Source organism: Micromonas pusilla, assembly GCF_000151265.4.
Source record: "Micromonas pusilla CCMP1545 genomic scaffold MICPUCscaffold_1, whole genome shotgun sequence".
In the NCBI taxonomy this organism is placed as follows: Eukaryota; Viridiplantae; Chlorophyta; class Mamiellophyceae; order Mamiellales; family Mamiellaceae; genus Micromonas; species Micromonas pusilla.
The window spans coordinates 2,151,892-2,178,556 of NW_003315882.1; the positions used below are offsets into that span (position 1 = coordinate 2,151,892).

At 68.8% G+C, this 26,665-nt stretch overlaps 14 protein-coding genes across 14 annotated transcripts; 6 read left to right on the forward strand and 8 right to left on the reverse strand.

Moving 5' to 3' along the window:
- Positions 1-142: 142 nt before the first annotated feature.
- On the reverse strand, positions 143-1,367 carry MICPUCDRAFT_50902 (uncharacterized protein; the record flags this gene model as incomplete). The annotated part of the gene is made up of 2 exons (XM_003055768.1): positions 143-1,093; positions 1,254-1,367. The coding sequence occupies 2 exons, from the start codon at positions 1,365-1,367 to the stop codon at positions 143-145; spliced, it is 1,065 nt and encodes a 354-aa protein (XP_003055814.1).
- Positions 1,368-1,596: 229 nt separating this feature from the next.
- MICPUCDRAFT_50903 (uncharacterized protein) lies at positions 1,597-2,898 on the reverse strand (the record flags this gene model as incomplete). The annotated part of the gene is made up of 2 exons (XM_003055769.1): positions 1,597-2,635; positions 2,840-2,898. 2 exons carry the CDS (start codon positions 2,896-2,898, stop codon positions 1,597-1,599), a joined length of 1,098 nt encoding a protein of 365 aa, XP_003055815.1.
- Positions 2,899-3,384: 486 nt separating this feature from the next.
- On the forward strand, positions 3,385-8,037 carry MICPUCDRAFT_50904 (condensin complex component; the record flags this gene model as incomplete). The annotated part of the gene is made up of 4 exons (XM_003055252.1): positions 3,385-3,497; positions 3,616-3,680; positions 3,896-4,666; positions 4,743-8,037. The coding sequence occupies 4 exons, from the start codon at positions 3,385-3,387 to the stop codon at positions 7,799-7,801; spliced, it is 4,008 nt and encodes a 1,335-aa protein (XP_003055298.1). The 3' UTR covers positions 7,802-8,037.
- A 16-nt stretch (positions 8,038-8,053) lies between these two features.
- MICPUCDRAFT_61898 (uncharacterized protein) lies at positions 8,054-11,353 on the reverse strand (the record flags this gene model as incomplete). Its single annotated transcript, XM_003055770.1, has 3 exons — positions 8,054-9,316; positions 9,508-10,134; positions 10,337-11,353. 3 exons carry the CDS (start codon positions 11,351-11,353, stop codon positions 8,054-8,056), a joined length of 2,907 nt encoding a protein of 968 aa, XP_003055816.1.
- A 349-nt stretch (positions 11,354-11,702) lies between these two features.
- On the forward strand, positions 11,703-13,143 carry MICPUCDRAFT_50907 (uncharacterized protein; the record flags this gene model as incomplete). Its single annotated transcript, XM_003055253.1, has 2 exons — positions 11,703-12,756; positions 12,947-13,143. The coding sequence occupies 2 exons, from the start codon at positions 11,703-11,705 to the stop codon at positions 13,141-13,143; spliced, it is 1,251 nt and encodes a 416-aa protein (XP_003055299.1).
- Positions 13,144-13,171: 28 nt separating this feature from the next.
- On the reverse strand, positions 13,172-14,217 carry MICPUCDRAFT_50908 (uncharacterized protein). Its single transcript, XM_003055771.1, has 4 exons — positions 14,011-14,217; positions 13,679-13,813; positions 13,354-13,542; positions 13,172-13,291 (listed from the first exon to the last, which is right to left on the reverse strand). Exons 1-3 carry the CDS (start codon positions 14,110-14,112, stop codon positions 13,381-13,383), a joined length of 399 nt encoding a protein of 132 aa, XP_003055817.1. The 5' UTR covers positions 14,113-14,217; the 3' UTR covers positions 13,172-13,291; positions 13,354-13,380.
- A 268-nt stretch (positions 14,218-14,485) lies between these two features.
- ISCU (iron-sulfur cofactor synthesis protein) lies at positions 14,486-15,158 on the forward strand (the record flags this gene model as incomplete). The annotated part of the gene is made up of 1 exon (XM_003055254.1): positions 14,486-15,158. The coding sequence occupies exon 1, from the start codon at positions 14,679-14,681 to the stop codon at positions 15,156-15,158; it is 480 nt and encodes a 159-aa protein (XP_003055300.1). The 5' UTR covers positions 14,486-14,678.
- Positions 15,159-15,231: 73 nt separating this feature from the next.
- Positions 15,232-16,378, reverse strand: MICPUCDRAFT_70193 (uncharacterized protein). Its single transcript, XM_003055772.1, has one exon. It carries the CDS (start codon positions 16,367-16,369, stop codon positions 15,329-15,331), a length of 1,041 nt encoding a protein of 346 aa, XP_003055818.1. The 5' UTR covers positions 16,370-16,378; the 3' UTR covers positions 15,232-15,328.
- A 130-nt stretch (positions 16,379-16,508) lies between these two features.
- Positions 16,509-18,478, forward strand: MICPUCDRAFT_50911 (uncharacterized protein; the record flags this gene model as incomplete). Its single annotated transcript, XM_003055255.1, has 2 exons — positions 16,509-16,597; positions 16,717-18,478. The coding sequence occupies 2 exons, from the start codon at positions 16,509-16,511 to the stop codon at positions 18,476-18,478; spliced, it is 1,851 nt and encodes a 616-aa protein (XP_003055301.1).
- A 122-nt stretch (positions 18,479-18,600) lies between these two features.
- Positions 18,601-19,722, forward strand: MICPUCDRAFT_38292 (uncharacterized protein; the record flags this gene model as incomplete). Its single annotated transcript, XM_003055256.1, has 1 exon — positions 18,601-19,722. The coding sequence occupies one exon, from the start codon at positions 18,601-18,603 to the stop codon at positions 19,720-19,722; it is 1,122 nt and encodes a 373-aa protein (XP_003055302.1).
- Positions 19,723-19,821: 99 nt separating this feature from the next.
- MICPUCDRAFT_50913 (uncharacterized protein) lies at positions 19,822-20,692 on the reverse strand (the record flags this gene model as incomplete). The annotated part of the gene is made up of 2 exons (XM_003055773.1): positions 19,822-20,145; positions 20,330-20,692. The coding sequence occupies 2 exons, from the start codon at positions 20,690-20,692 to the stop codon at positions 19,822-19,824; spliced, it is 687 nt and encodes a 228-aa protein (XP_003055819.1).
- A 372-nt stretch (positions 20,693-21,064) lies between these two features.
- MICPUCDRAFT_11439 (uncharacterized protein) lies at positions 21,065-21,631 on the reverse strand (the record flags this gene model as incomplete). Its single annotated transcript, XM_003055774.1, has 1 exon — positions 21,065-21,631. A coding segment is annotated over one exon (567 nt), but the record flags the coding sequence as incomplete, so codon positions are not given.
- Positions 21,632-21,980: 349 nt separating this feature from the next.
- On the forward strand, positions 21,981-24,428 carry MICPUCDRAFT_50915 (uncharacterized protein; the record flags this gene model as incomplete). The annotated part of the gene is made up of 1 exon (XM_003055257.1): positions 21,981-24,428. One exon carries the CDS (start codon positions 21,981-21,983, stop codon positions 24,426-24,428), a length of 2,448 nt encoding a protein of 815 aa, XP_003055303.1.
- An 80-nt stretch (positions 24,429-24,508) lies between these two features.
- MICPUCDRAFT_50916 (uncharacterized protein) lies at positions 24,509-26,620 on the reverse strand (the record flags this gene model as incomplete). Its single annotated transcript, XM_003055775.1, has 1 exon — positions 24,509-26,620. One exon carries the CDS (start codon positions 26,618-26,620, stop codon positions 24,509-24,511), a length of 2,112 nt encoding a protein of 703 aa, XP_003055821.1.
- Between the last annotated feature and the right edge of the window lie 45 nt (positions 26,621-26,665).

Consider the following 26,665-nt stretch of genomic DNA (forward strand, 5'->3'; position numbering starts at 1 on the left):
GCCGCGGTGGCGTTGGGATGTACATACTAAACGTATCATCATAGCCGTTTCTTCTAATATTACGCACCATCACGTTCACGACGACCTGCTATCTAAATAAGCTTACTGTATCCTACGCATCGTGAGGCGTCTCGCGACGCCTTCACGCGTCGACGCCGAAGGTGTACACGTCGTAGTGATGATTCAACGTCCGCTCCTTTTGCAACGAGTACGCGCCGCCGCCGAGCGCGCCGTGCCTCGCGCTCGGGATCGCGTATATCACCCTCCGAACGCGCGAGTGCGTCAGCGCCATCGCGCACATCACGCACGGCTCTCGCGCGCAGTAGACGTCGTATCCGGTGCATAAATACCCCCGACCGATTTCGGCGGTCATCTCCGCGAGCGACGCCGTCGGCGCCCTCCGCCGCTTCTCTCCGACGCCGCCGAAATCGTCGTCGTCGCCCGGCGGCGGCGGCGGCGGCGGCGGGAGAGGCGAGGACGAGGGCGGGTCGCGCGCGAGGTCGGCGCTGGCCGCGGCGTCGATCGCGTCGAGAACGGCGTGTCGAAGCGGATGCCGTCGCGCGTCTTCTTCGTCTTCGTCTTCGCCGTCCCGCCGCCGTATACGCCACCCCCCGGTCGCGTCGCGCCCCCGCGCGACGACGCGGCCGCTCGCCGGATCCACGATCACCACCGCGTTCGCGATGACACACCCGCCGCCTCCCCCGCGGCGCGCGTCGTCGATCGCCTCGCGCGTCCACCGACGCATGGTCTCCGCGTCGGCGGCGGACGGCGACTCCGCGGGCTCCGCGAGATGCGACATCGGCTTCTTCCACGAGATGGGCCAGCGCGCGTTCCACGCCTCCCACTGCTCTCTCGTGCGCGGGGCGTGCGCGGGGACGGTATCGCGCTCGAGCGGGGGCAGCGCGTGGCGCGTCACGAGCGCGCGCGCCGCGTCCGGGACGTCTCGGTCGTCGTCGAAGGAGGAGGAGGAGGAGGAGGAGGACGCGATGCACACGACGAGGCGGAGGCGGTCGTCGCCGTCGTCCGCCTTGCGCACGCGCTTGACGTGCGCGAGGGCGTCGGGGAGAGGGATCTCCGCGCACGCCTCCTTGAGCTGCGACGGACGCGACGAGGGAGAGATGGCGGAGGAGAGGGCGTCGTCGGGTCGGAGAGAGCGCGCGGGAGGGACGACGGACGGCGTCGAGCGCGAGGAAGAAGACGACGGCGGTGCGCGAACGAACGGATGGACGGACGGACGGACGGCGCGCGCGCACCAAGAGCGAGCACGCGCGCTTGTCCACCCGCGTCGTCCACACGTCCGCGAGCTCGAACACCGGCGGCGGCGTCGCGGGGACGTGCGTCGGTTCCCCGAGCGCGACGTCCGCCATGCCCGCCGCGGCGGCGCGGCGAGACACTGACGAGGAGGACGCGTCGGGGCGATGTTGAGATCGACGGGAACGCGAGACGAACAGAAGCGAAGACGCAGACGCAGATAGATGAACAGAATGATGAGCGCGCGCGACGACCATCTTATATTCAAGGCACGGAAGCAGGCCAGTCAACACAACACGAGTCACCAAACGCCCCCTCCTCCTCCGCATCCTCCTCCTCCTCCTCTCACTGCGCGGCCGCCGCCGCGGGCGCCTTCTTCGGCGACGGCAGCGGCTTGGCCGATTTCGTCGGCGGCTTCCTCGCGACGGTGAAGTACATCACGGTGTAGATGCCTTTTTTGCCGCCCGCGACGAGCCCATCCGCGCCCTTCTTCAAAAACGACGACACGCTCATCGTCCCCTTCGGCGCGATGCGCAGCGTCTCGAGCGCCCACACGAGGTAGTGCGTGATCCCGCGCCCCCACCTCGTCGTCTTGAAGCTCCAGAAGTCCCGCCACGGCCTCCAAGAGCGATCCGGATCGATGGGCTCGTACCACGACACGTCGGCGGTTTTCACGAGGTCGATCTCCTCGATGATCTCGAACCCGGACTTTTTAAGCGCGTCCAACACCTCGCTCGTGTGCCTGGCCGTGGGGAGGCCGTTCCCGATGAGAATCTCCTGACGGATCTTCCTGTGCTCCTCGTTCTTCTCGTCGTACTCGTCCGTGAGGCACCACTCGTACGACGCGAAGACGCCGCCGGGCTTGAGCACGCGGAAAATCTCCGAGTAGCATCCGACCGCGTCCGGGGCGTGGCACGTCGCCTCGATCTGGTACACCGCGTCGTACGTCGCGTCCTTCTTCGGGATGTTCATGAAGTCCGCCTTGACGAAGTCGCAGTTATCGTGGCGTCCGGTCGCCGCGTTGAGCTCCGTCCCGCGTTTGATCTGAAACGCGTTGTTGTTGAGCCCGGTGACGTCGGCGCCGGTGAACGCCGCGATCTCTCTGAGCGGGCCGCCGACGCCGCAGCCGACGTCGAGGACTTTGCTCCCGGGACCGACGTTGAGCTTCGACGCGAGGAAGTGCTCGTGGCGAACGATCGACTCTCGCAGCGTCTCCCACTTGTACCGATGCGCGAAGTGGAACGACTCGCCCCAGCCGTACTCGTAGAAGGACGTCGCGAGGTCGTAGTACTTGTTCACGACGTCGGTGTAGTTCCCCGTGCGCTTGCTGTCGTCCTCCTCCGCGAAGTAGTCCTCGTAGTCCTTCGTCGCCTTGCCGGTCTCCCTGCGGCGATGGATGGGCGGAGGACGACGCGGAAGACGGTCAGGTCAGCGCGCGGAAGACGTTCGGAGGGTCGCAGGATCGAAAAACGACGACGCGCGGTGCGGCCGCGATCGATCGAGCGATCGGTCGAGCGATCGGCGCGGCGCGCGCGACGCGAGGATCGCGCGACGCGGGAACGACGGGCGAGGACGCGCGGCGACGCACTTGGAGTCGAGGTTGCCGGCCATGTGCCGAATGTTCATGCCGCTCTTGTTGGACGCCATCGCGAACGCGCGGCTCGAACGTTCGGCGCCGCGGCGATAGGAATGGCGCGCTCGGTCGGCGTCTCGTGGGCCACACACAGCAGCGCGCAGCCGGAGTGGATCACGCGAGCGAAGAATCTGGCGCTTCGGTAGTCGGTCAGTTGGGAGAAGTACGGGTCAGTTTGACCGGCGGGATTGATCTGGGAGTGGTTTCAAACTCAGGACTGGACAGACACGCGCCACGCGCTATTTTCGGGCCGTCATTTTGAAAGTTCGCGAGCGCGAGATTCGCGCGTCACTCGGCGACGCGCGAGCCCGCCGCGCGAGGAACGCGCGCGCACCGGGGACGCATCGCACGCGCACGCACAGACGTCGCGCGCGCGCACGGGCGGCCGCGCGGTCGGCTCGCGAAGGAGAGCGAGGAGAGGAGAACGAGGACGCGCGAGCGCGTCGCGTCGTCTCGACTCGCGCGCGGGTGCCCAGAGTTCGCCGCGGCGCTCCGAAGCGATGGCGCGCGGGTCCACCCGCGGGTCCAACCCGCGGTCGGAGCCGGACGGGAAGGAGAACGCGATCGTCGTCAAGAGAGGCATGATCCAGCGCATCGAGTGCGACAACTTCAAGTGCGTCCTCCGTCCTCCGCCGCGCATCTCCGCTTTCCTCCTCCGCGCGCGTCTCCGCTTCGGACGCTGACGAGATCTCCCCCCCGCGCGCGCGCGTCCCTCCCTCGCTCGCTCGCAGGTCGTACAAAGGCCATCAGGTCATCGGCCCGTTCAAGCAGTTCACGTCCATCATCGGGCCCAACGGTGCGCGTCGATCGACCCGACCGACCCCCCGCGCGTCCGCGCGCGCGCGCGTCGACCCGCGCCGCGCGACGCCGGGCGTCGTTCAAAAGACCGCCCGCCCAGATCTCATCCTCCGTCGTTCGTTCGATTTCGATTTCGATTCGATTAAAGACCCGCCGCCTCTTTCTCCTCTTTCTGACCCTCCCTCCCTCCCTCCTCCGCCGGCGCGTCCACAGGAAGCGGCAAGTCGAACCTCATGGACGCCATCTCGTTCGTCCTCGGCGTGCAGTCCGCGCAGCTGCGAGGGACGCAGCTGAAAGACCTCGTCTACGCGTTCGACGTCGCCGACAGAGAGAAGAAACGCGCGGCGTACGTGCGTCTGGTGTACGAGACCGAGGAGGGCGAAGAGATTGTCTTCTCGCGGCACATCACCCCCGCGGGAACGGGCGAGTACCGCATCGCGAACAAGGTGGTCACCGCGGAGGCGTACAACGACCGACTGAAAGACTTTGGCATTCTCGTCAAGGCGAGGAACTTTCTCGTGTTCCAGGGCGACATCGAGAGCGTCGCGTCAAAGTCGCCGAAGGATCTCACGTCTCTCGTGGAGACGGTGAGCGGCAGCGAGGAGCTCAAGAAGGAGTACGAGCTCGCGCGCGTCGCGAAGAAGGACGCGGAGGACGCGCAGCAGGTGGCGTTCACGAAGCGCAAGGGTTTGCAGACGCAGCGCCGGCAGATGAAGGAGCAAAAGGAGGAGGCGGAGAAGCATCTGCGGATGACCAAGGAGCTCGAAGACGCCAAGGCTGAGCGCGCGCTGTTCAAGCTGTTCCACATCGACTTCGACGCGAAGCGGCACGAGGACGACATCGCGGAGGCGTCCGGCGCGCTGAAAGAGCACGAGGCGAGGGTCGAGGCGTGCGCGAAGGACGTGGAGGAGAAGCGGTCGCTCAAGGCGACGCACGCGAAGAAGCAGCTGATGCTGGAGCGTAAGGCGCGTTCTCCTCGCACTGGTCCCCGTACGACCGCGTCGGCGCGGTGAACGCCGATCCTTAAGGACTTTATCTCCCGGCGTTTCTCTCCGCCCAGGGTCCCTCGGTTTCAATCCCCGCCCTCGACGCCTTTCAACTCCGCTTCTGACGCCTTTAACTCCACCCCGACGTCGCTTCGCGTGGACCCTCGACCCTAATAAGATCGCCAAGCACAAAGCCGACGGCGACAAGAAAAATCCGCACGCGGTGCGCGTCAAAGAGGAGACGTCGCGGACGAAGAAGAGGCTCGAGCTCGCGACGAAGCAGCTGCAGCGGCACGCGCAGGACGCGGCGGAGAGCAAGGCGGACGTGGAGCGCCTCACGCGCGACCTCGAGAACGTCAACGCCGCGGAGAAGGCGTTCGAGAAGGACTTCGCGGAGAGACAAAAGAAGAAGAACAAGGACGGCGGCGACCTCGAGCTCGGCGCGAAGCAGATGGACGAGTACAACCGACGCAAGGAAGAGGCTGGCGCGAAGACGTTCAAGCTGCGGCAAGAGCGCGACGGTCTCGCGGCGGCAGCGGCCGCGGAGGAGCTGACGCGCGCGCGGCACGCGAGCAAGGTTGACGAGCTCGCCGCGCGGCTCGCGGTGCTCGACGAACAGCTCGAGAGCGAACGGGCGCGCGACGCCGCGCTCCGAGACGGCGAGGCGAGCACGACGGCGGAGCTCGAGGACGGGCGCGAGCGCGAGAAGGCGATCACGGACGAGAAGCGCAAGTCGCGCGCGAAGCAGGAGAACCTCGCCGGGAAGGTGGAGGAGCTCAGCGGGAAGTTGCGCGAGGCGAAGGCGGACCGGAAGGAGTCGGAACGCGAGACGCGCGCGGCGGAGGCGGTGACGTCCTTGCGTCGGATGCTCCCGGGCGTGCACGGGCGCGTCACGGACCTGATCAAGGTGTCGCAGAAGAAGTTTAACCTCGCGGTGATCACGGTGCTCGGGAAAGACGCGGACGCGGTCGTCGTCGACGACGCGGCGACCGCGAAGGAGTGCGTGCGGTATCTCAAAGAGCAACGCATCGCGCCGATGACGTTTTTACCCGTCAACCAGCTCAAGGTGTTCGAACCCGACGAGCGCCTGCGTCACCTCGGCGGCACCTCGAAGCTGTGCGTCGACGTCGTGTCGTTCGACGAGAGCGTGAAGCGCGCGATGATCTACGCCATGGGCGGCGACACGCTCGTGTGCGACACGCACGAGGAGGCGAAGAGGCACTCGTTCGGCGCGGGCGACCGGCGCCTGAAAGTCGTTTCGCTCGACGGCACGATGATCAAGAAGAGCGGCGAGATGACGGGCGGGAACTCCGGGTCGCTGGAGGCGAAAGCGTCGAGGTTCGACGCGGAGGAGATCGAGCAGCTGCGCGCGGATCGCCAGGCTGCGGAGGAGTCGCTCGCGAAGATCAAGCCCGTCGCCGCGCTCATCGCGGAGGAGCAAGAGTCGGCGGCGCGATTGGCGAGGCTCGAGAAGGACCTTCAATACGCCGCGGTGGACCGCAAGATGTGCGCGGAGAAGATCGAGAAACTCACCAAGGACGCCGCGAACATCAAGCGCGAGCTCGACGCGACGTCCCCGGAGCTTAAAGCCGCGGAGAAGGCGTGCGAGAAGGCGGCGGCGGCGGTCGAGGCGGTGGAGGCGAAGATTCACGCGGCTGAGGACGCCGTCTACGCCGAGTTCAGCGCCTCCGTCGGCGTCGCGAACATCCGCGAGTACGAGGAGAACAACCTCGCGATGCTGCAGCTCGGCGCGGAGGAGCGCGCGAGGTTCACGACTCAGCGCGCGAAGCTCACGGAGCAGCTCAACTACGAGCGGTCGAGGGACACGGAGGGGCCGAGGGCGAGAGCCGCGGCGGACATCGAGCGGTTTGAAAAAGATCTCGAACGTTTACTCGCCGAGGCGGAGAAGGCCAAGGCGGAGGCGGAGGAGCGCCGCGAGACGCTCGAGGCGTGGGAGCGAGAGGCCGCGGAGGCGAAGGCTGACGCGGAGGCGGTCGAGCAGGAGGTGAAGGACGTCCGCCAGAGGCTCGGGGTGTTGTCGCAGGAGGGCGCGAAGTTGCAGCGGCTCGTCGGGAACAAGAGGAGCGTCGTCGACGCGTTGAGAGAGTCGAGGGCGGACATCATCGCCGCCGCGCGGATGGAGCGGATCAAGCTCCCGCGCGCGGAGGACGACGAGGGCGGAGACGACGACGACGACGTTCTCGCGCTTCCCGCGCCGGTGAAGAAGCTCACGAGCGGGATGGACGACGACGACGACGACGACGACGGAGAAGTCGACGCGGACGCGATGGAGGCGGACGAGGAGGAGCGAAGGAAAAGCGCCGCGGGGTTCCGCGAAGCCGCGTTTAAGACCAAGCTGGATTACGACGGTCTCGCGCCGCGTCTGAAGCAAGCGCCGCGGCCGTCTGACCGCGAGCGCATCGACGATGAGCTCAGGGCGAACGTGGAGAAGAAACTGACGCAGCTCGAGCGTTTAGAGCCGAACATGAAGGCGATCGATCAGTACGAGGGCATCAAAGAGAAGGAGCGCGCGCAGACTGAGGAGCTCGAGGAGTGCCGGAAAAAGACGAAAGCCGCGCACGACGCTTTCGAGCGCGTCAAATCCGAGCGCGCGTCCACGTTCATGGCGGCGTACAAACACATCTCGGACGCGATCGATAAGGTGTACAAGGAGCTCACGATGTCGCCGTCGCATCCGTTGGGTGGGACCGCGTACCTCGCGCTGGAGAGCCTCGAGGAGCCGTACAACGCAGGGTTGAAATTCACGGCGATGCCGCCGACGAAACGGTTCCGCGAGATGGAGGCGCTGTCCGGCGGCGAGAAAACGATGGCCGCTCTGGCGTTACTTTTCGCGATCCACTCGTACAAGAGCAGCCCGTTTTTCGTCCTGGACGAGATCGACGCGAGCCTGGACAAGACGAACGTTGAGAAGATGGCGCGGTTCATTCGCAACCGGTCGCACGGGCTCGGCGGAGGCGCCGACGGCGCGCCGTGTCAGTCCATCGTCATCTCCCTGAAGGATTACTTCTTCGACAAGGCGGACTCGCTCGTGGGCGTGACGAGGGACGTGCACGACGCGTGCTCGAGGGTTTTGACGTTCGACTTGGAGCCGTACGGCGAGCCCGAGGAGTGAGCGGAGCGAGGAGGAGGCGGGGAGAAGACTCGACTTTAGTAGACCGCGACCGCGATCACGACGACGACGACGAGAACGAGAGGGAGAGACGGAAGAAGAAGAAGCGTTCGAACGCGTTCGCGACGAAAGAGAAGAATGAAGAATAGGACGCGCGCGGGATGCGAGACGACGCGACGACGATCTCGCGCGCGCGAAGAGTAGCAAGCTTTGTTTATACAGCGCACGATACGAAGTCTACTCGTCCGCCCTCGCTCACGGCAACGGCAGCGACCCGGACATGCTCGAGTCCCCGCCGAGGTCGTAATCGATCTCCTCAGAGATCTCCTCGTCCGAACCGCCCGCGAACTCAATCTTCATCGACCCGCCGCGTTCGATCCCGCGCGCGTTACCCGGGGAGAGCACCGGCGACGGGCTCGGCGATTTCGTGCTCGAAAACCCAGGCATGATGCCGCGAATAGGTTCGAGCTTCGCGCCGCCGCCGCTGCCGCCGCCGCCGCCGCCCGGGGACGTCGCGCTCCTCCGCAGCGACCCCGGTTCCGGCGGCGGCGCCGCCGCCTTCTTCGCGGACGCCGACGTCCGCAGCGGCCGGAGCCGCCCGGGGCTGACGAGAACGTTCTCCCGCGTCGGCGACGGCGGCGTCGGCGACGACGGCGTCGGCGACGGCATAAATCGCGGCAGCGCGCGGTCCCAGTCCAGCGGAACGTCCTCCTCCGGCGGCGGCGGCGTCCCGACCGCGACCGCGTTCTTTTTCGGCGACGTCGCGGCGGCGGCGGTCTTCCGTCCGCCGCGCGGCGCCGTCTGCGGCCGCCCCGACGGCGGCTTCGCCGGCGTGGGCAGCTTCTCCGGCTCGATTTCGATCTCCTCCAAATCGTCGTCGTCGTCCTCGACGACGACGCCGTCCGCGTCCGCGTCGTCGTCGTTCGCCTCCTCCTCCTCCTCCGCCGCCGCCGCCGGCGGCGCGCCGTCCTCCGTGTTGTTCTGCTCGTCCATGACCGCCTCCGCGGCGGCGAGCGCCTCCGCTAACGCTAACCGAATCGGCGGCGCGACTTTCACGCCGCCCCCTCGCGACCGCGACGGCGAACGCGATTGCCGCCGGCTCGACGCCGCGCTCTGCGGCCGCGACGCGCTTTGACTCCGCGCCGCTCGCCGCTCGCTGTACAGCAGCCGCATCCCCGGACGAATATCGCTCGGCGACGCGAGCTTCTCGCCGTTAAACTTGAACAGCGCGCGGACGCGCGTCTCGCTCGGGAGCGCCGCCGCGATGCGCACGCGGCGGCACACGTCCTCGAACGTGAGGTGCCGCAGCTTCGAGAGCTCGGGCAGACGCATCGCGAACGACTCCCCGGTCGGGTCGTCCAACGGCGCGACGTCCACTTCTACCAACGCATCCGTCTTGTGCGTTATCGGTTCGGTCAGGGCGTGCATCGCGCGCGCCTGGCGTCGCGCCGCGGAGATGTTGCGCGCCATCCCGGGCGCGAGGTCCCCGACGCACCGCGCGAAGACCAAGTCGCCCGTCTTCAGGGTCGTTCCATACAAAGCGACGTCGGGGTGGAGTTGAAAGGCGTCAGATGGAGTTGAAAGGCGTCGAGGTGTGTCGGGATTGAAAGCGAGGGGTGGGCGGAGAGATGCGCCGGGCAAAGTCCTTAAGGATCGGCGTCCACCACGCGAACGGGGTCGTATGGGGACCAGTGTGAGATAGAACGCGCCTTCAACTCCTCCACGCGCGTGATCTCGTTCGGCGCGTCTTCCTCGTCTTCCTCGTCGCCCGCGCGAACCACGCGTTCGCTGCGATACAACGCGACGCATCGCGTCTGCGCGAGCTCGTGCGCTTTCAACGTCTCCGTCACCCTCGCGAGGACGTCGCCGAAGAGCTCCACAGACCGCGGGATGACGACGGAGACGACGTCCTCGGCGCGCGTGTCGGACAGCCCGTCGGACGGCCCGGCGCCGGCGTCGGCGTCGGACGCGTCCGACGCGCCCCAACGTCGTCCGACTCTGGACACGTGGATCAACGCCGCGCTCTGCGTCGGCTCCGAGAGACGGTTCACGAGCGCGGCCTCGTCGGCTTCGAGCGTGCCGTACCCCGGCGGGGGCGCGAGCGCGAGCGCGAGCGCGTCGGCGCGCGTCTCCCGCCGCCGCGCGACTTCGTTCGACGTCAACGCGACGAAGGTGACGCCCGCGGGAAACGCGCGCGTCGTCGGCGTCGGCGTCATGTCATCCGCGCTCATGTCCAGGTCAACCTTGCTCGAACACCTCAGCGACGCCGCGACGTAGTCGAACGCGTCGCCGGTGGACGGGTCGATCAGCGCCGCGATCTTCACGCCCATCCCGAGCTGAGGGTCGAGGGTCCGCGCGAAGCGACGAACGTCGGGGTGAAGTTGAAAGGCGTCAGAAGCGGAGTCGTGAGGCAACGCGGGCGGGGATTGAACGCGAGGGGTGATGGGCGGAGAGAGACGCCGGGAAGTAAAGTCCTTAAGGAACGGCGTTCATCACGCCGACGCGGTCGTATGGGAACCAGTGTGAACGCGAACGCGCCTTATCTCGCGCCGCGCGCAAGAGCGCGGCGTATTCTTTCTTCGCGACGTCCCTCGACGCGTTCATCGCGCGTCGATGGATGATCGCGACCGCGCCCGTCTTCGTCCCCGCGCGGCGCACGCGCACCGTCTCCGTGACGAGCGACTCCGCGGTCGGCTGCCAGAAGTGCGGCGACTTCTCCGGGCGTCGCGACCGCGCGGCGACGGCGCGGCGACGCGCCGCGACGGCTTCTTCCTTCGCCTCTCGCTCGCGCGCTCGGCGTTCGTCCGCCGCGCGCTGCTGCCTCGACAGATGCTTCTCCCACGTCGCGGTGGGCGCTCTCTTCGTCTTCGCGGCGGCTGAAGCTGAGGCCGGTCGGACGACGACGAGCCCCGCGGTCGGCGACGCCGCGACAGCGACGGCGACCGCGTTCGCCGCCGCCGCCGTCGGCGTCGGCGGCCGCAGCCCCCGCGGGCGGAGGTCTTCTTCTTCCCCGTACCCGTCCCCGTCCCCGTCCCCGTCCCCGGACGGGACGCGGAAGCCCGGCGGCAGCGGCGACGCGAGCGATCCGAGCGGGGCCTCGACGGGCGGCGACCGCAGGGATCCGAAGACGGACGGCGACGGCGAACGTCGCGACGGCGGCGTCGGGACGCGCTCCGGCGGGCCTAATCCGCGTCTCGCCGTCGCCGGCGCGGTCGCGGGGCGCGCCGCCGCGGGCAGCGGCGCTTTCCTCTGCTTCTGCTTCTGCTTCTGCGGGGGCGACGACGCGGCGATCGCTCTCGACCCGCGCGCGCCCGCTTCCTCCGCCTGCGCCTTCCACGCCGCCTCGGCGTCGTCGAGGATGCATCGCGTCGTCTTCGCGAGGCGCGCGAGCGCTCGCGACGCCTCGCGCGACGCGCTCGTCGCGGCGACGCCCGCGGGGCCGCCCTTCCGGACGTCCTTCAGCGCCTGGAGCAGCGCGTTCGCGGTCTCCACGCACGCGGTCGCGACCTCGACGGCGTCGGCGTGCGACGGGAGCTTGTTCGCGGGGACGCCCATGCTGAGTCGCTCTCCGCTGATGCTGTAGGCACCGACGCTTCGATGGAGAATTTGATTTTTTACCAGATCCCTCCCGGACGACCGCTCGCCTCGACGGGCCTCGGAGCGACGCCGCGCGAGCGGGTTCGAATCGGCGCGCGCGGGGCGTGCGACGTAAACCTGACCGACGCGGGGACGCGGCCCTCGAGAGGGTGCGAGCGCGTGGAGGGCGCGCGGACGCGAGTGACGCTCATTTTTTCTTGGAAAACGCTGTTCCCCCTTCTCGAGTGCCAGATTTTTCGCCCGCCACGCGGCCAGGCAGGACTCGCAGTCGTCGTGACGTCCCAGACCGACGCGCGCGCGGAGAGCGATGGCGGCGTGGGGCGCGCTGCTCGAGGACGACGACGCGTCACCGACGACGACGGCGTCGGTCCTGACCGCGCTCGCGAGCGCGTCCGACCTCCGCGTCCCCGCGTCCGTCCTCCGCGGCGACGGATGGGAAGACTCCGTCGCGTGCAGACGCCGGTACGTCGAAGATCTCTACGCGCGCGAGCCGTCGATACTCCTCGAGCGGCACGGCCACCTCGTCCCGCGGTCGCGCCTGCTCGCCGCGTTCGGGCACCTCGAGGGGAGCTCGTACGAGTGCGATTTCCATCTGAACAGACTCAAGGAGGGCGCGACGACGACGACGGGAGGAACGGGAACGGGAACGGGAACGACGACGGCGACGGCGCGCAACAGACGTCTGGCGCACATGCGATCCTCGCTCGAGCCCGCGGGGTACTTCCACGAGGACGCGCTGCGTCGCCGCGAGCCGCTGCTGTTCGAGACGTTCGTCGGCGCGCCCGCGCGCGCGGACTCAAACTCGAACTCGAATTTGAATTTGAATTCGACGGCGACGGCGACGGCGACGGCGACGGACGGCGCGGGGGCGTCGCACGCCGTCTCGCTCGCGATGCTCGAGCGCGAGGACGAGAGAGCCGCGGCGGCGCTGCTCTCGCGGCAGCGCGCGGCGTTGCGCGAGCGCGAGCGCGTCGAGGATATTGACGCGGAAGACGAACCGCCTCTGGAAGACGAACCGCCGCCGGCGGCGGCGACCGACGCCGCCTCGCGCCCCGGGGTCGTCGTGGAGGCGGTCGGTCCCGGGGGCCGCCGCGGCGCGAGCGGCCGCGCCACGGCGGATCAGCTCCGACGCGCCGCCGTCGAGGGGTGGGCGCGAGGAAACGACGACGACGACGACGCGGACGCGAACCGTCGTCTCGGGGGATGCGAACCGTCGTCTTGTGGAACCGGGACGACTCGAGAGATCAACCGCTCGGCGATCGCGTCCGTCGTCGCCGACCCGGAGCGCGACGCGAAGCTCGCGGCGTTCGCGCGGACGATGCGCGAGCGGTACTTGGGCGCGTTTTTCACACTTCACACTGGTCCCCATACGACCCCGTTCGCGCGGTGCACGCCGTTTCTTGAGGACTTTATCTCCCGGCGTGTCTCTCCGCCCATCACCCCTCGGTTTCAATCCCAATCCCGACGCACCGTGACGCCTTTCAACTCCGCTTCTGACGCCTTTCAAATCCACCCCGACGTCGCCTCGCGCGGACCGTCGACCCTCGTCAGACGGAATGGACCCCGGCGCGGACTACGCGGCGATCGACGCCGATCGGTCGTTGGACGATTGGCACGCGCGCGAGGCGACGCAGGACGCGGAGGACGCGTACTTCGCGGAGGGAGACGGATACGACGAAGGGGGTGCCGTGGGGGGTGCCGTGGAGGGTGCCGTGGATAGCGAGGACGATAGTTTCACTCGGTGTTGACGCGGGCGCGGGTGATGAGAAGTGTTCGTTTTTCTCTTCGTTCTCAGATGATTATTAGTAACTTACACGCGTCGTCCGAAGCACAGACGTGCACATGAAGCAGCGCGTCCCTCGCGTCTCTCGTGTCCGCGTTCACGACGGCCGAGAAGCGCGATCGCGGGAGGGAGGGCGGCGTGTCGTCGCGCGCAGACCGCCGCTCGACCCCCGGACGCGTTCGATCGATCGATCGATCGATTTTTATTGATCCATCCCCCACTCGACCTTGCACTCGTTGACGCAGTCGGGGCCTTCGCACCGCGCGACGCAATCGTTGAACGCGGCGTAGACTTTCTTCGCGAAATCCGACGTGTTCCTCACCGCGGATTTCTGCGCTTGGTCGTTCTCCATCTTGTTGATCATCTGCGCGAGTGGACGACGGACGGAGGGAGCGAGTAAGTCGAAGGGAACTGGGGGGGGATAGATAAAAAGTGCTGACGAGGCGATGGGAGGAAATATCGCGTCCAATCGTCGCGCGAACGTCGTCGACGCGACGGACCTGCTTGACGCTGCGACGCGCGCGGAACTTCTGCGGCCTGGACATCTCCGCGTATCCCGGGATCATCTTCTCGTAGTTGATCTCCTGCCTCGTGTCCTTGTGGTGCGTCTGATGTTGGAACCCCTTGCCGGTGCCCTGGGCGTTCCGGGAAAGTCGTGTCGGGGAAGAGAGAAAAAGTTAGTTTTCTTTCCGCGAAAAGCGCACGCCGAGATCGCGCCGGATTCGACGCGCGGGCGACGCGACGCGCGGCGCGGCGTCGCTCGCGCCGATCGCGTCGATGCGTGAACGCCGCGAACGAAAGAAATCGCGGGAGCGAACGATCGGGGACGCACCGCGACGACGTGGAACGCGCCTCGGGTCGCGCGCGGGGCGGGCCCGCGAACTGACACCCGATGCGGAACGATCGATGCGGAGGATGCGGCGACGGAGAACATGGCGCGCGTGAGCGTCGAGGATGAGACGGGAGGATGTGAGAAGGCGGCGCGACGTCTGCGAAGAGACGAAGGAGGCGTGCGATGCGTGTGCGTCGGGCGTGCGTGGGCGTGTGGTCTCTTCCGATGAGGGGAATCGCCGTGGCGTCCACGTCGGCAGAAGCGGGCCGGTCGACCGGTCAGTACAACTACTGCGCTCGCGTACTCAGACTAAGATTCCAAACGAAATTACGCGTACTGTACTCATACGCTATCATATTGGTTTTTAGTCTCATTCGAATTAGCGCAACTGCGTGGTCGAGATCAGCGAGAAGCGAAGCAACGACGATGACGTGGTGGGCGTTCCTCCTCCGCGTCGCACTTCCACGCGCGCGAGCTCACGTCTCACGCCACGGAAACGCTCTCGACGCTCGTCTCGCCCGTCGTCCTCCGCGCGCCGTCGCCGCCCAGTCGTCGCGACAGCGAACCCGACGCCCGCGCGCGCCGCGAACGCGTCGGTCGGCAACCCTAAAGGAAAGAGGGCGGAAAGAAAAGGGCGCTTCTCGCGCGTAGGATAGATCTCGGCCGCGATGAGCATCGCGCGACGCGCGCTCCTGAGCGCCGCGGCGTCGACGTCGCGCGCTCACGTCGCCCCCGCGGCGACCGCGGCGACCGCGCGCGCGTACCACAAGAACGTCGTCGACCACTTCGAGAAACCTCGCAACGTCGGGTCGTTCGATAAGAAAGATCTGAACGTCGGGACGGGGCTCGTCGGCGCGCCCGCGTGCGGGGACGTCATGAAGCTCCAGATCAAAGTCGACGACGACGGGAACATCGTGGACTCGTGCTTCAAGACGTTCGGGTGCGGCAGCGCGATCGCGAGCAGCAGCGTCGTCACGGAGTGGGTGAAGGGGCAGCACATCGATCAGGCGGTGACGATAAAAAACAACGAGATCGCGAAGCACCTGAACCTGCCCCCGGTGAAGCTACACTGCAGCATGCTCGCGGAGGACGCGATCAAAGCCGCGGTGGACGATTTGAAGAAGAAACGCGCGGAGGCCAAGGCGTGATGGACGAACGGACGACGACGACGACGACGACGACGAGAGGCGTCGTCGCGACGCGACGACGCATTCTTTTTTTACTCGCCCGCGCCCGCCAAAGGCGGACGCGCGCGGCTCGCTGTAATGATACCTAACGCTACGCACCCTCGTCGTCCGCCCGCCCGCGCCTCGCGTCATCACGCCTGGAACAACCCCGGGACGTCCGCGAGCCCGTACCGCGCGAGGAACGTCGCGTTCGGCGCCGGCGGCGGCTTCACCTCGGGAACCGGAGGCTCCGGCGGCGGCGCCGGCGCCCGCCGCCGCGCCGCGACGGTCGACCCGGCGGCGACGGTCTTTCGTCCGCTGACTGGACGACGACCGGACGCGGGACGCGTCGTCGTCGTCGTCGTCGTGAAAGTCTTCGCGACCGACGCGGTGACGCGCGTCGACCGCGGCGTCGCGGTCGCGGTCGCGGTCGCGGTCGCCGTCGCCGCCATCGCCGCCGTCGCCTCGACCGCCGTCTTCGTCGCCGGCGGCGGCGGCCCCCACCCCTCCGCGATCGCCCACCGCTCCTTCCGCGCGATCGCCTTCACGTCGTCGTCCAACGCCGCGCCCGCGCGCGCGAGCGCCTCCACGACGAACTCCCATCGCCTCTCCGCGGCGACGACGACGGGCGTCTTCGTCTTCGTCCTCGCGCCGCCGTCCGCGTCCGCGCCCGCGCCCGCGCGCAGGAGCGCCTCCGCGGACTTGACGCACCCGACCGCGGCGGCGTAGTGCAACGGCGCGCGGTGGTCGCGCGATTTCGCGTCGACGCGCGCGCCGCCGCGTAACAGCGCGACGACCGCGAGCGGCTTTCCCGCTCCCGACGCGAAGTGCAGCGGCGTCAGCCCGCGGACGTCCGTCGCGTCGACGTCGACGCCGCCGCCGAGGGCGAGCAGCGCGTCGATCGCGGCGACTTCGCCTCGCGCCGCGGCGTAGTGAAGCGGCGTCGCGTCCTCGTCGTCGACGTCCGCGGGGTCGAACCCGACGCGCAGGAGCGCCGCGAGCGCGTCCATCGCGCCGCGCTCGCACGCGAGGTGGATCGGTCCCGCGCGCGTCCACGGATCTCGCGTCGTCTCCGTCGTCCTTCGCGCGACGGGCGCGTCGCGCTCGGGGAGGAGCGCGAGGAGGGATTTCGCGTCGTCGCGCGCCGCGGCGTCGAGGATCGCGCGCGCGGGGGGGGTCGCGTCCGCGGCCATCGCGCCGCGCGGACGGCTGTGGCGCGCGCGGCGACGCGTCCGACGAAACGAGCGAACGAACGAACGAATGAATAACAACGTCACGACCGAGATCCGGGGCTGTCTCAGTCGTCGGGGGCGCCCGGCCGCGCGGGGGGCGATGCGCGACCTTCCCGGGTTCTACTGGGACGAGGAGAGGCAGCGGTACTTCGCGCTGCAGCCCGAGCACGTCGCGCGCGGGCTTCAGCGGTGCGCCTTCGTCACCCCCGCTCCCGTCCGCGCGTCCTGTCGCCCTCCCCGATACGATATTCCTCTCGCCGTCCGAGCTCTCTTCCCTCGAGGATCTCTGACGTCGCGCTCCATCGCAGGCCCGACCTCGGGTCGCACGCGCCCGAGAACGCGCACCTCCGCGGTCGGGGCGGCAGAGGCCGCGGCCGCGGAGGACGGCACGGCGGCGGTCGCGGCGGCGACGGCGCCGCGGCGCGGGGTCGGGGAAAGCATCGGAGGCTGACGAAAAAACGCGACCGCCGCGCGCACGACGACGACGACGACGACGACGACGAAGACGTCCGGACGCCGCGAACGAACAACCGCGGCGGGGCGGCGTCCCCGCCGCCGAGCGGCGCGCCGCGTCCGCGGTCCCCGCCGCCGAGCGCGCGCGACGCGACGCGACGACGAGAGCTCGGCGGTCGCGTCGGCGGCGTCGGCAGCGGCGGCGGCGGTCGCGACGTCGTCGCGCGTGCGCTCCGCGCGCACGCGAGAAGCCTGACGCACGTCGGGTCGATCGGCGCGCGTTCGCATCACGCGCGATGTCACAACGCCGTGTTGCCTCTGTACGCGCCGGAGAAGGCGGCGCGGTCTCCCGATTCCGAATCCGAACCCGACCGCGAACACGGCGCGACGGACGACTGGAATAGTTCGCGGTTTCCCGTCGCCTCCGCGACGCAACTTCTCGTCGCGGGACACGATGGCATGTCCGTTTTCGACGTCCGCGCGACGTCGGGACCGGGCGCGTGCGCTGCGACGACGCTGCGACCGTTAGACCCCGACGATTGGCCATCTCTGCGGCTCTTTGGGCAGCAGCCGTGCGACGCCAGAGTGCGCGTGCTGTCGAGAAAATGGCCGCACGACGCGGACGCAAACTCCGTCGACGTCTTCGGCTTCGACTGTATAAACATGCGACACGTGCTGGCCGCCGGGCAGAGACGCGATCAAACAGGCCATGTCACGATGTTGTGGTACGATATCACCCAGAGGGACGAGGTCAGGCGAGCGATTTCGTGTTATACCACGAGGAGACGCGTGGGGATATTCGACGCGTCCGCGTCGATGCGAACGGGGAGAGTCGCCGCCGCGCACGAGCGCACGAGCGATCGAGCGAGCGTGACGACGTGGAACTCAGATAGCACCGGGCGAAACGACTACGACATCGGCTCCACGAACGCAACCGCGATCGCGTCGGACGTGGACTTTTGGAGCGACACCTCGGGGACGGACTCCGCGTCTGGCGCGGCGGAGACCATCGCGTTGGGTCTGCGAAACGGCGCGTTTCAATTCATCGACACGCGCGAGCATCGCGTCCACGCCGGCTCGCGCAAAATGTCGTCGATGGTGACGGACATCGCGCCGCTCTCGACACACCCCGGGCACTTCGTCGCCGCGAGCGCGGACGGCGGGCTGTCGCGATGGGACGTCCGCGCGTTATCTCGCGGTCCGGTGATTGCGTATCACGCCGCGGCGTCCGCGAGTTTTAACCCGCGGCGTCGGATCGGCATGGACCCGGGCGAGACGTTCGTCGCGATGGACGTCGGCCGCGACGTGCGCGATCCACAACGTCCGTGGATCTATGGCTCCGAGGCGGTCGCGCTGTGGGACGTCCGGAGCGGCGCGGAGCTGTGGCGGCACGAGAGAGTCTCCGGGGAGGACTTCGACGCGCGCGCGGAGGCGGAGACGTTCACGGCGGTCGCCGTCGAGGCTTCCGCGGCGAGGGGCGGGCGCGGGACGCCGTCGATCCGCGTCTGGGCGGGAGGGTTGGACACGCTGAGGATGTACGTGCCCGAGCCGTGCGTCGACGGCGTCTCCACGCTCGCGTTCGGTTGGGGCGCGGAACGGGAGGAGATCTGGTTATGATTCGTGTACCACCACGCAGTGTTGTTAGACAGGACTCGATATCATCATAGTGGATAGAGATTTGATTAGTAGGGTTGCGCGCGCGCGGCGTCCGCCACTTCGCGCGCGCGCCGACGCGGACGATGGCGATGTCGCGCGCGTCCTTCGCGCCGATCGCGCCCGCTCGTCGCGCCGCCGCCGCCGCCGCGGCGGCGCGCACGCGCGCGCCGTCGTCGACGACGTTCGGGTCGATCGTTCCGTCTCGGAAAAACATCCAGCGTCGTCGTCGTCGCGAGACGATGATCCCCGTCGCCGCGTCGTCGTCGTCGTCTCGTCGTTCTCTCGTCGTCGTCGCCGGCGGCGCCGCCGCGGGCGCGGGCGGGGAGATGGAGCTCCTCCCCCCCGTCTCGAGAGACGAATCGTTCGAGCAAGCGCGCGTCGCGATCGACGCGGTCGTCTCCAAGCGCGCGAAGAAGAGCGGAAAAAAACGTAAATCCAGCGGCAAATCCCTCGCGCAGCTCCGCGTCGCCGTCGAGCTCCCGCTCGCGTCCGACGCCCCGAGCGCGGTCTGCGCGATGGTCAGAGGCGCGTGCGGCGGCGGGACCGTCTCCACCGCGGTGTACGGCGACCCGGAGTGCGCGACGCTCGCGGCGGGGAAGACGAAGGCGGAGAACGACGGCATCGCGGAGCACGTCTCGTTGGACGACGCCCTCCGCGGGGACGGCTGCGACCTCGCGGTCGGGACCGGCGCGGTCGCGCTCGTGGGTGTCCCCGACGACGAGATCGGCAAGGCGCGTCGAGTCGCGGAGCTCAGCGGCGGCAGGCCGATCGTGGGCGTGAACGTGGAGTGGGAGCACGCCGGCGACGGCGGCGTCTCCTTCCGCGGGACGCCGGCAGCGTCGACGGCGACCCCGGACGAAACCTTCGCGAACTCGTTCAGCGTCGTGTACTCGTACCTCCCGCTCGCGATTCAGGGCATCGCGGGCGACACGACGGAGGGCGCGGTGTTTAAGTGCGTCAGGGGCGGCGCCCCGGAGGGGTCGCCGTGGCGCATTCTGGTCAAAGACGACGGGAAGGAATACCAACAGGTCGGCGCGATGCGACGGCGGCCGGGGGCGGAGGATCTCGAGTCCGCGCTGTACAACGCCGCGGCGGCGAAGTCGCCGGTGAACAAGGGCATCGGCGTGTTTCGAGGGCTCGCGGATAAGGTGAAGAACTCGATACCGAACCCGTTAGACGGGCTCGGCGGCGGCGGGAAGAGGTAGAGAGATCGAACGCGCGCGAGCGACCGCGTCTAATAATAAGATTCGTAATACGTTTCGTCCTCGTGCGCGTCGCCAAACGCGGCCGCAGCCGCCGCTTCATCATCGCTCGAAGTTTTGCGGGTTCATCGGCGACTTCTGGAACGCCTTGTGCAGCGCCTCCTTGTACTGCGACATCTTCAACCCCGGCCTCTCTTCCTTCAAGCGCGGCAGCTCCTGCTCTTCGAACATCGCGTACGCGGCTTTCATGTTCGTCGTCCCGGGCTTCGCGCCGCTTCCGCCCCTGCCAACGCCTCCTCCGACGCTCATCCCCGTCATCGCCTCCACCGCGGCGTCGATCCCGGACGCCTCGATCTTATCCTCTTTGTTCTCGTTCTTCACGTCGACCATCGCCGCGTACGCCTCCTCGCTCGTCTCCTTCTTCGCCTCAGGGTCGTTCCATACGAGCGAATGTCGGGGTGGAGTTCAAAGGCGTCAGATGGAGTTGAAAGGCGTCGAGGGCGGGGATTGAAAGCGAGGGTTGAGCGGAGAGAGACGACGGCAAAAGTCCTTAAGGATCGGCGTTCACCACGCCAACGCGGTCGTATGGGAACCGGTGTATAGAACGCACCTCTTTCGCCCTGGCGTACTTGGCGATCATCGCCGCTTTCGCCTCCGCCTTGCGCGCGTCCGCGATCTCCGCCTGCGTCATCTTGCCGCCCTTCTTCCCGCCGCCGCCCTTGGGCTTCCCCATCCCCGCGATCTCCTCCTCCTCGAGCTTCGCGAGGCGCTTCGCCTCCGCTCGGGACGCCGCGCGCGCGTCCGCGGCGGCGTCGCCCTCCTCGCGCTTCGCCTGCGAGCGCGTCTTTTTGTTCTCCGAGCCCGCCCATCTCGCGTCCTCCGCGGCTTTCGCCGCGGCCGCGGCGGCGCCGTCCCTCTTCGCCTGCTCGCGCTCCGCCTTCTCGTTGCGGCGCTGCCCCGCGGTGCCCCCCATGCCGAGAAGACGCGCGGACGACCGACGACGTCCGTTCGTTCGTCCGCGGCGGGTTCTGTCGCGAAGAAGAGTGATGTCGCTGTCGGCGCGTCGAAGATCTGCCAGACACTTGGACTCGTCGAACGCGAACGAAAAGTTGATGACTGGATGAGAACCAACGCTTCTTCGTTTCCGTAGTCACTCATACGCCTCGTCCATCTCGCCTCTCTTTACCACTCCTATCACGCTACAACTCCCCCCTCCCCTCCCCCCGATCCGCGCGGCTCAGACCCCGCCCAGGGCGCCGCCGTCGACGACGACGACCCCCGCGTCCTCCAGTTCCCGCGTCGTCGTCTCAGTCGCTTCGGCCCGCGTTCCCGGATCCCCCGCGCCCACCGCGCGCGTCGCGTCGCAAACGAGCACCGTCGCGAACCCGGCCGTCCGCGCGTCCAGCGCGGTGAACCGCACGCAGTAATCGAGCGCGAGGCCGCACACGAACACCCTTCGAACGCCGATGGACTTCAGATGCTCCGCCAACCCCGTTGACGTGGACCGATCGTTTTCGTAAAACGCCGAGTACGAGTCTACGGACGGTCTGAACCCTTTCCGCACGACCCACGGCCCGAGCCCGCTCTCCTCGCTCTCCTCGCCCCAGTCCACGATGAGCTTCGGGTGGAAGCTCGCGCCGCGCGTGCCTCGCACGCAGTGATCCGGCCACAGCGTCTGCGCGCCGTACGGCGCGTCGATCGTCTCGAACGGCGCGCGCCCTGGATGCGCGCTCGCGAACGACGAGTGCGCGGGCGGGTGCCAGTCTTGGGAGTACACGACGCGATCGCGTTTAAACGCGCGTATCAGCGCGTTGCACAGGGGCACGACGTCGTCTCCGCCCGGTACCTCGAGCGCGCCACCGGCGCAGAAGTCGCACTGGACGTCGATCACGAGGAGCGCGTCGGAGGGGCCGGGGGCGAATCCGTCCGGAATGCGGACGTTTTGGTGCGACGCGTCCGCGGCGTCGTCCGGCGCGCGCGCGACGCCCGCGTCGCGAAGCGGGCGCAGCGGCGGGCCGTTGGCGTCGACTTCCTCGGTCGTCGCCATGGCGCGACGAGAGCGCGCGCGAGGCGAGGCGAGGCGCGCGCGGCGAGACGTGATGCATGTGGGAGGAATCGCCCCGCCCGGAAATAAAGTCGGACACTCCCGACGTCGCGACGCGCCACGCGCCACGCCCGTTGAGCCGAGCGAGCGTTTCGATTTCGTTTCTCTCTCGTCCGCGGCTGGCTCGCGTTCAAATTCTGGGACGCCGCGACGGGCGATGTCGTACGACGCGAGAGGGTTCATCCGGCGGTGGCGGCGCGCGTCCGCGCCGCGACGACGCTCGCGGTGCCCGTTCGAGTCCCCTTCCGCCGCGCGCGTGAATTTCCCGGACGTCAAAGACGTCTTCGGCGGCGCGCGCGAGGAGGAGGAGGAGGAGGAGGGTGAGGAGGCGATGATCGGCGTCGACCGAACGCCGCGCGGCGCGACGATTTTACCGGCGTCGCTGGAGGACGACGCGGAGGCGGCGCGCGCGCGCGAGCTCGCGGACTGCACGATCGAGAAGATCGCGAACGAGTGCCCCGCGGACATCACGACCCCCGGCGGCGGCGGCGGCGGCGGCGGCGACGGCGACGGCGACGACGCGTCCGAGGACGAGCTCGTCGCCGCGCGAAGGCTCGCGAAGGAAGCGCGAGAGGAGTTCCGCTGCCACGAGTACTTCGCGAGGAAGACGACCGCCGCGCTGGCGGGCGCGCGCGACCCGGTGTTGTCGTCGCCGTGGTCGCCGTGGTCGCCGACGGAGGAGGAGGAGGAGGAGGAGGACCCGAGCCCGGCGTCGTCCGTGCCGTCGCCGTGGGCCCCGCAGACGGCGCGCCCGCCGCCGACGACGACGCGCGGCGAGAGCGTCCGCGGCGGGCGCGCGCGCGTCGGCCTCGGTCGGAGAGCGGGGACGGCGCGCGACGGCGGCGACGACGACCAACTCGAAGAGTTCTCGCCCGTGCGCTGGCAGTCCGCGCGGATCCCGTCGCCGTCGCCGATGCCGCCGCCGCGACGCGCGCGCGGGCGCAAGAAGAAGACGGCTGGCGTCGCCGTCGACCGCGGCGTCTTCGTCGACGACGACGACGGCGACGCGGCCGACGCCGTGTCGTTCACCGCCGCGCTGGAGAAGAGCCTCTCGTTCGACGGCGTGAAGAGCGGGCTCTACGAGCTGTTCTCGCGGTGCGCGACGGAGCCGGAGCCGGCGACGACGGCGACGGACGCGGCGACGTCGACGGACGACTTGACGGAGAACGACGCCGGCGGCGACGGCGACGCGTCCATCGACTCGTTCGAAGACGACGACGACGCCGGGAGCGCACCGGGGATCAAAGCGTTCGCGGACATATCCCCGATCGCGGTGTACCGCGCGGGGCAGCCGCTCCGCGTGGCCGCCGCGAACGCGGTCGTCGTCGTCGACGCGGCGGCGGCGGCGGCGGCAGCGGCGGCGGAGGAGGAGGACGACGACGCGTCGCCGTCGAGGCGCGCGCTGTTCGCGGAGGCGGGCGCGGAGGCGGAGGAGGAGGAAGATCGCGACCGACGGGCGGATGATGACGCGAGTCCGACGCGGACGCCGGCGAGGGACGCGTCGTCGTCGCTCCCGCCGCCGCCGTCGCGGCCGCCGCGGCTCGCGAAAGACCGGAGAAAGTCGCGCACGCGGGTGTACGACGAGGAGACCGAGCTCGACGAAAGCGTCGTCAGCGCGATCGCGACGCGATTGAGGATGGAAGACGTCGCGCTCGACGACGTCGCCGAAGTCGACGTCGGCGTCGACGTCGAATCCGAGCTCGCGTCGGACGCCGCGGAGGAGGTCGACTCCGACTCCGATCTGGAATTCCCGTCGATGGTCGAAGTCGATGATGATGATGATGATGATGATGATGAGGAGGATGAGGAGGACGCGATGCCCACCCCGACCGCCGCGTTCGCGACCGCCGTCGGACCGACGCTCGCGCCGGCGACGCCGAGGCTGGACCCGCCGGCGACGCGGCGCGGATTGCTGCCGCCGATTCGCGGCGCGCGCGTCGCGGTCGACGAAAATTCGCCGCTGTCGCCGCCGGCGCCGCTGCCGCCGTCGCCCACCGCGGCGGCCGTCAGCGCCGCCGCGGTCGGGGAATCGATCGTCGTCGTCGTCGTCGACGACGACGACTCGCGCGCGACGGAGGAGACGCGAATCGCTCTCGACGCCGAGCGCGAGCGCACGCCGGGGAGCGCGTTCGGACGACCGGGGTACGCGGCGGCGTCGCCGTCGGAATCCGCTGAATCCGCGGAGAGCTCGCGCGAGATGACGTCGACGTCGACGGCCGCGTCGGCGTCGGCGTCGGCGTCGGCGGCTGGCGCGACGACGGCGGGCGCCGACGCGGGGGTGTTTTTGGACGACTCCGCCGCTCGAAACTCGTCGATCGGAAACTCGGCGACCAAGCGACGCGGGGACATGACCGACGAGATGAAGACCTATCTCGGTCTGGACGCCGACGGGCTCCCGCGCGAGGACGATTCGGCGGGGAAGAAGCCGACGCGCGGCACGATCCTCAAGTTTGGCGGCGCGGGCGGGAGCGAACGGAAGCAGCTCGACTTCGAGGCGATCGAGACGGACGCGAACGCGACGAGCGAGGACCCGCGCGCGTTCACGAAGGAACTGAGGCGCATACTCGCGGAGCTGAAGTCCGAGGATGCCGCGACCACGCGATGACGACGGTAGCTCGCCGCCGACGACGTCGTGCGATGTACTTCCGTACCTTCGTAATACATTATTGCTACGTATCGTAATACCTACGCGTTTTCGCGAATAACAACCGGCGGATCGACGACGTTGCTGCGCCACTCGTCGCCGAGCATGAGGAGCCTCTCTTGCAGGCGCACGACCTCCGCGGCGAGGTCGTCCCTGGACGCGGTCCCGACGTCGATGCCGCCGCTGCCCTCGTTTAAGCGATCGAGGCGGCGCGCGTCCGGAAGCCCCAATCGCGACCGGCCGCCGCCGCCGCCGTTCGGTCGTCGCGAATTCGGATTCGCCGTCGTCTCCTCCGCGAGAATTTGGTTTTCGAGCTCCACGCTCTCCGCCAACGCCGCCAAGTCCATCTCCGGGAGCGACTGCGTCCGCGCCGGCGCGGCTCTGGCTCTCCCCCCCACCCCGCCGCTCCCGCGATCGACGCCGCCGCCGTTGATCCGCGGCCAGCGTTTCAGCACCGCGGCCGCGCTCGGTCTCAGCTTCGGGTCGATCGACATGAGCTCCTTGGCCAAGCCGGCGTGTTTCGGAAAGCGAGAGACGGCGTCCTCGCGCAAGTTGGACGCCTTCGCCTCCGCGATGACCGTCAGGCGTTCGCTCTCCGTGGCGTCGTACCCGAGCGGAGTGATCATCTCCACGAGCACGACGCCGAGGGAGTACATGTCGACGGCGGTGGTGTAACGCCCATGCCCGGAGCGTTGTTCGGGCGCGACGTACGTCGCGGTGCCGACGCCCACGGTGAACGCGTCGGGTCTGCCGCCGTCGGATCCGCCGCCGTCGCCGTCGCCGTCTCCGCGCCGTCCTCCTTCCCTCCCCGCGCCGCTCGCGTTCTTCTCGTGAAACACCGCCAACCCGAAGTCCATCAGCTTCACCGCGGGCTCTAACGGAGAAACGCCGCGGTGCACGAGCACGTTCGCGGGCTTCACGTCCCGATGGATGATCCCGTGCGCGTGGACGTATCGCAGCGCCTCCGCGACGGATGAAAAAATATGATTCAACGCGCCGGGCTGCACGTCCCCTCGCGGGCGCAGCCGGATCCAATCCCTCAGCGTGCTCCCGGGGCAGAGCTCCATGGTGATATGGAGCGTGTACGGCCAGCGGAACGCGTTCGCGGCGAGCGCCGCGGGCGTCCACACGACCGACGCGTCGCCCGAGTCGCCGGCGGCGGGGTCGCGATCTCCGCCGCTTCCGTCGTCGCCGCTTCGATCTCGATTTAAATCTTCGCGCGTCGTCTTCTTCGGCGAGAGCGTCAAAGCGCTCTCGCTCCCCGCGAGCGCGACGCTCCCGCTCGTCGTGTCGTCGTACTCCGTCTCCGAGTCCGACGACGACGCGCTCGAGAAACTGAGCGCGCTGTCGCGTCGCACGATCGCGCCGCCGACGCCGTTTTTTTTCCGCTCGCCGCCGCCGCCGCCGCCGCCGCCGCCGCCGCCGACGCCCGCCAGCTTGCTCCACCTCGGCTCGATCCACGCGCCGTGATACCGCACCAAGCACGGATGATCCATCAGCGCGAGCGCGCGCGCCTCGCGCAGCAAGTCCTCGTGCAGGAGCTCCAACGAGTCGTTGTCCGCCCAGGGGGGCACCGCGGACTTGAAGTGAATCTTCTTCACCGCGACCGCGCGCTCGTCGAGCCTCCCGACGGCGGCGCACACGCTCCCGAAACCGCCCTTACCGATGCGCTTCAGCTCTCGAAAGTTCGATTGGTACGGCGACATCAGTCTCACGAGCCCGCGCGGGAGCGCGTCGCGGCCGGACGCGGCGATGAGCCGCGCGACCGCGAGCGTCGCCGCCGCGCCCGGATCTGTCGCGTCGAGAAACGCGGGCGTCGACGCGCGGCCGCGTCGACCCGTCAGCGCGCGGTCGAGCTCCTCATCGCCGCGGCCGCCGCCGCCGCCGCCGCCGCCGCCGCTCGCGTCCTCGTTTTCCTCTTCCTCCTCCTCGAGCAGCGCTCGCGACGCGCGCCCTGCGCCCGGTCGAAGCTCGAGCGACGCGCGAAGCGGCGAGCTCGCGCCGTCCCACGACGCGTACGACGCGACGCGCGCGAGCGTCGCGGCGCCGTATATCCCGTTGTGCCCGACGTGATCGAACGCGTCGTCGTCGTCGTCGTCCGAGGCGCCGTCGTCGCCGTCGACCGCGTCCGTGACGTCGCGGAAGCGCGTCATCGTCCCGCGCGGCGCCCGCGCGCGTCCGTGAAGTGCCGACGCAGC

What these genes read in the sequence shown, in the direction of transcription:
- MICPUCDRAFT_50908 (XM_003055771.1), bottom strand. Translation starts at nt 14,112, where the DNA reads ATGTTCTCCGTCGCCGCATCCTCCGCATCGATCGTTCCGCATCGGGTG. An exon ending in GCGCGTTCCACGTCGTCGCG is followed by an intron (nt 13,814 to 14,010) that starts GTGCGTCCCCGA and finishes CGGAACGCCCAG; the next exon opens with GGCACCGGCAAGGGGTTCCA. An exon ending in CGCGTCGCAGCGTCAAGCAG is followed by an intron (nt 13,543 to 13,678) that starts GTCCGTCGCGTC and finishes CCACTCGCGCAG; the next exon opens with ATGATCAACAAGATGGAGAA.
- MICPUCDRAFT_70193 (XM_003055772.1), bottom strand. Translation starts at nt 16,369, where the DNA reads ATGGCCGCGGACGCGACCCCCCCCGCGCGCGCGATCCTCGACGCCGCG.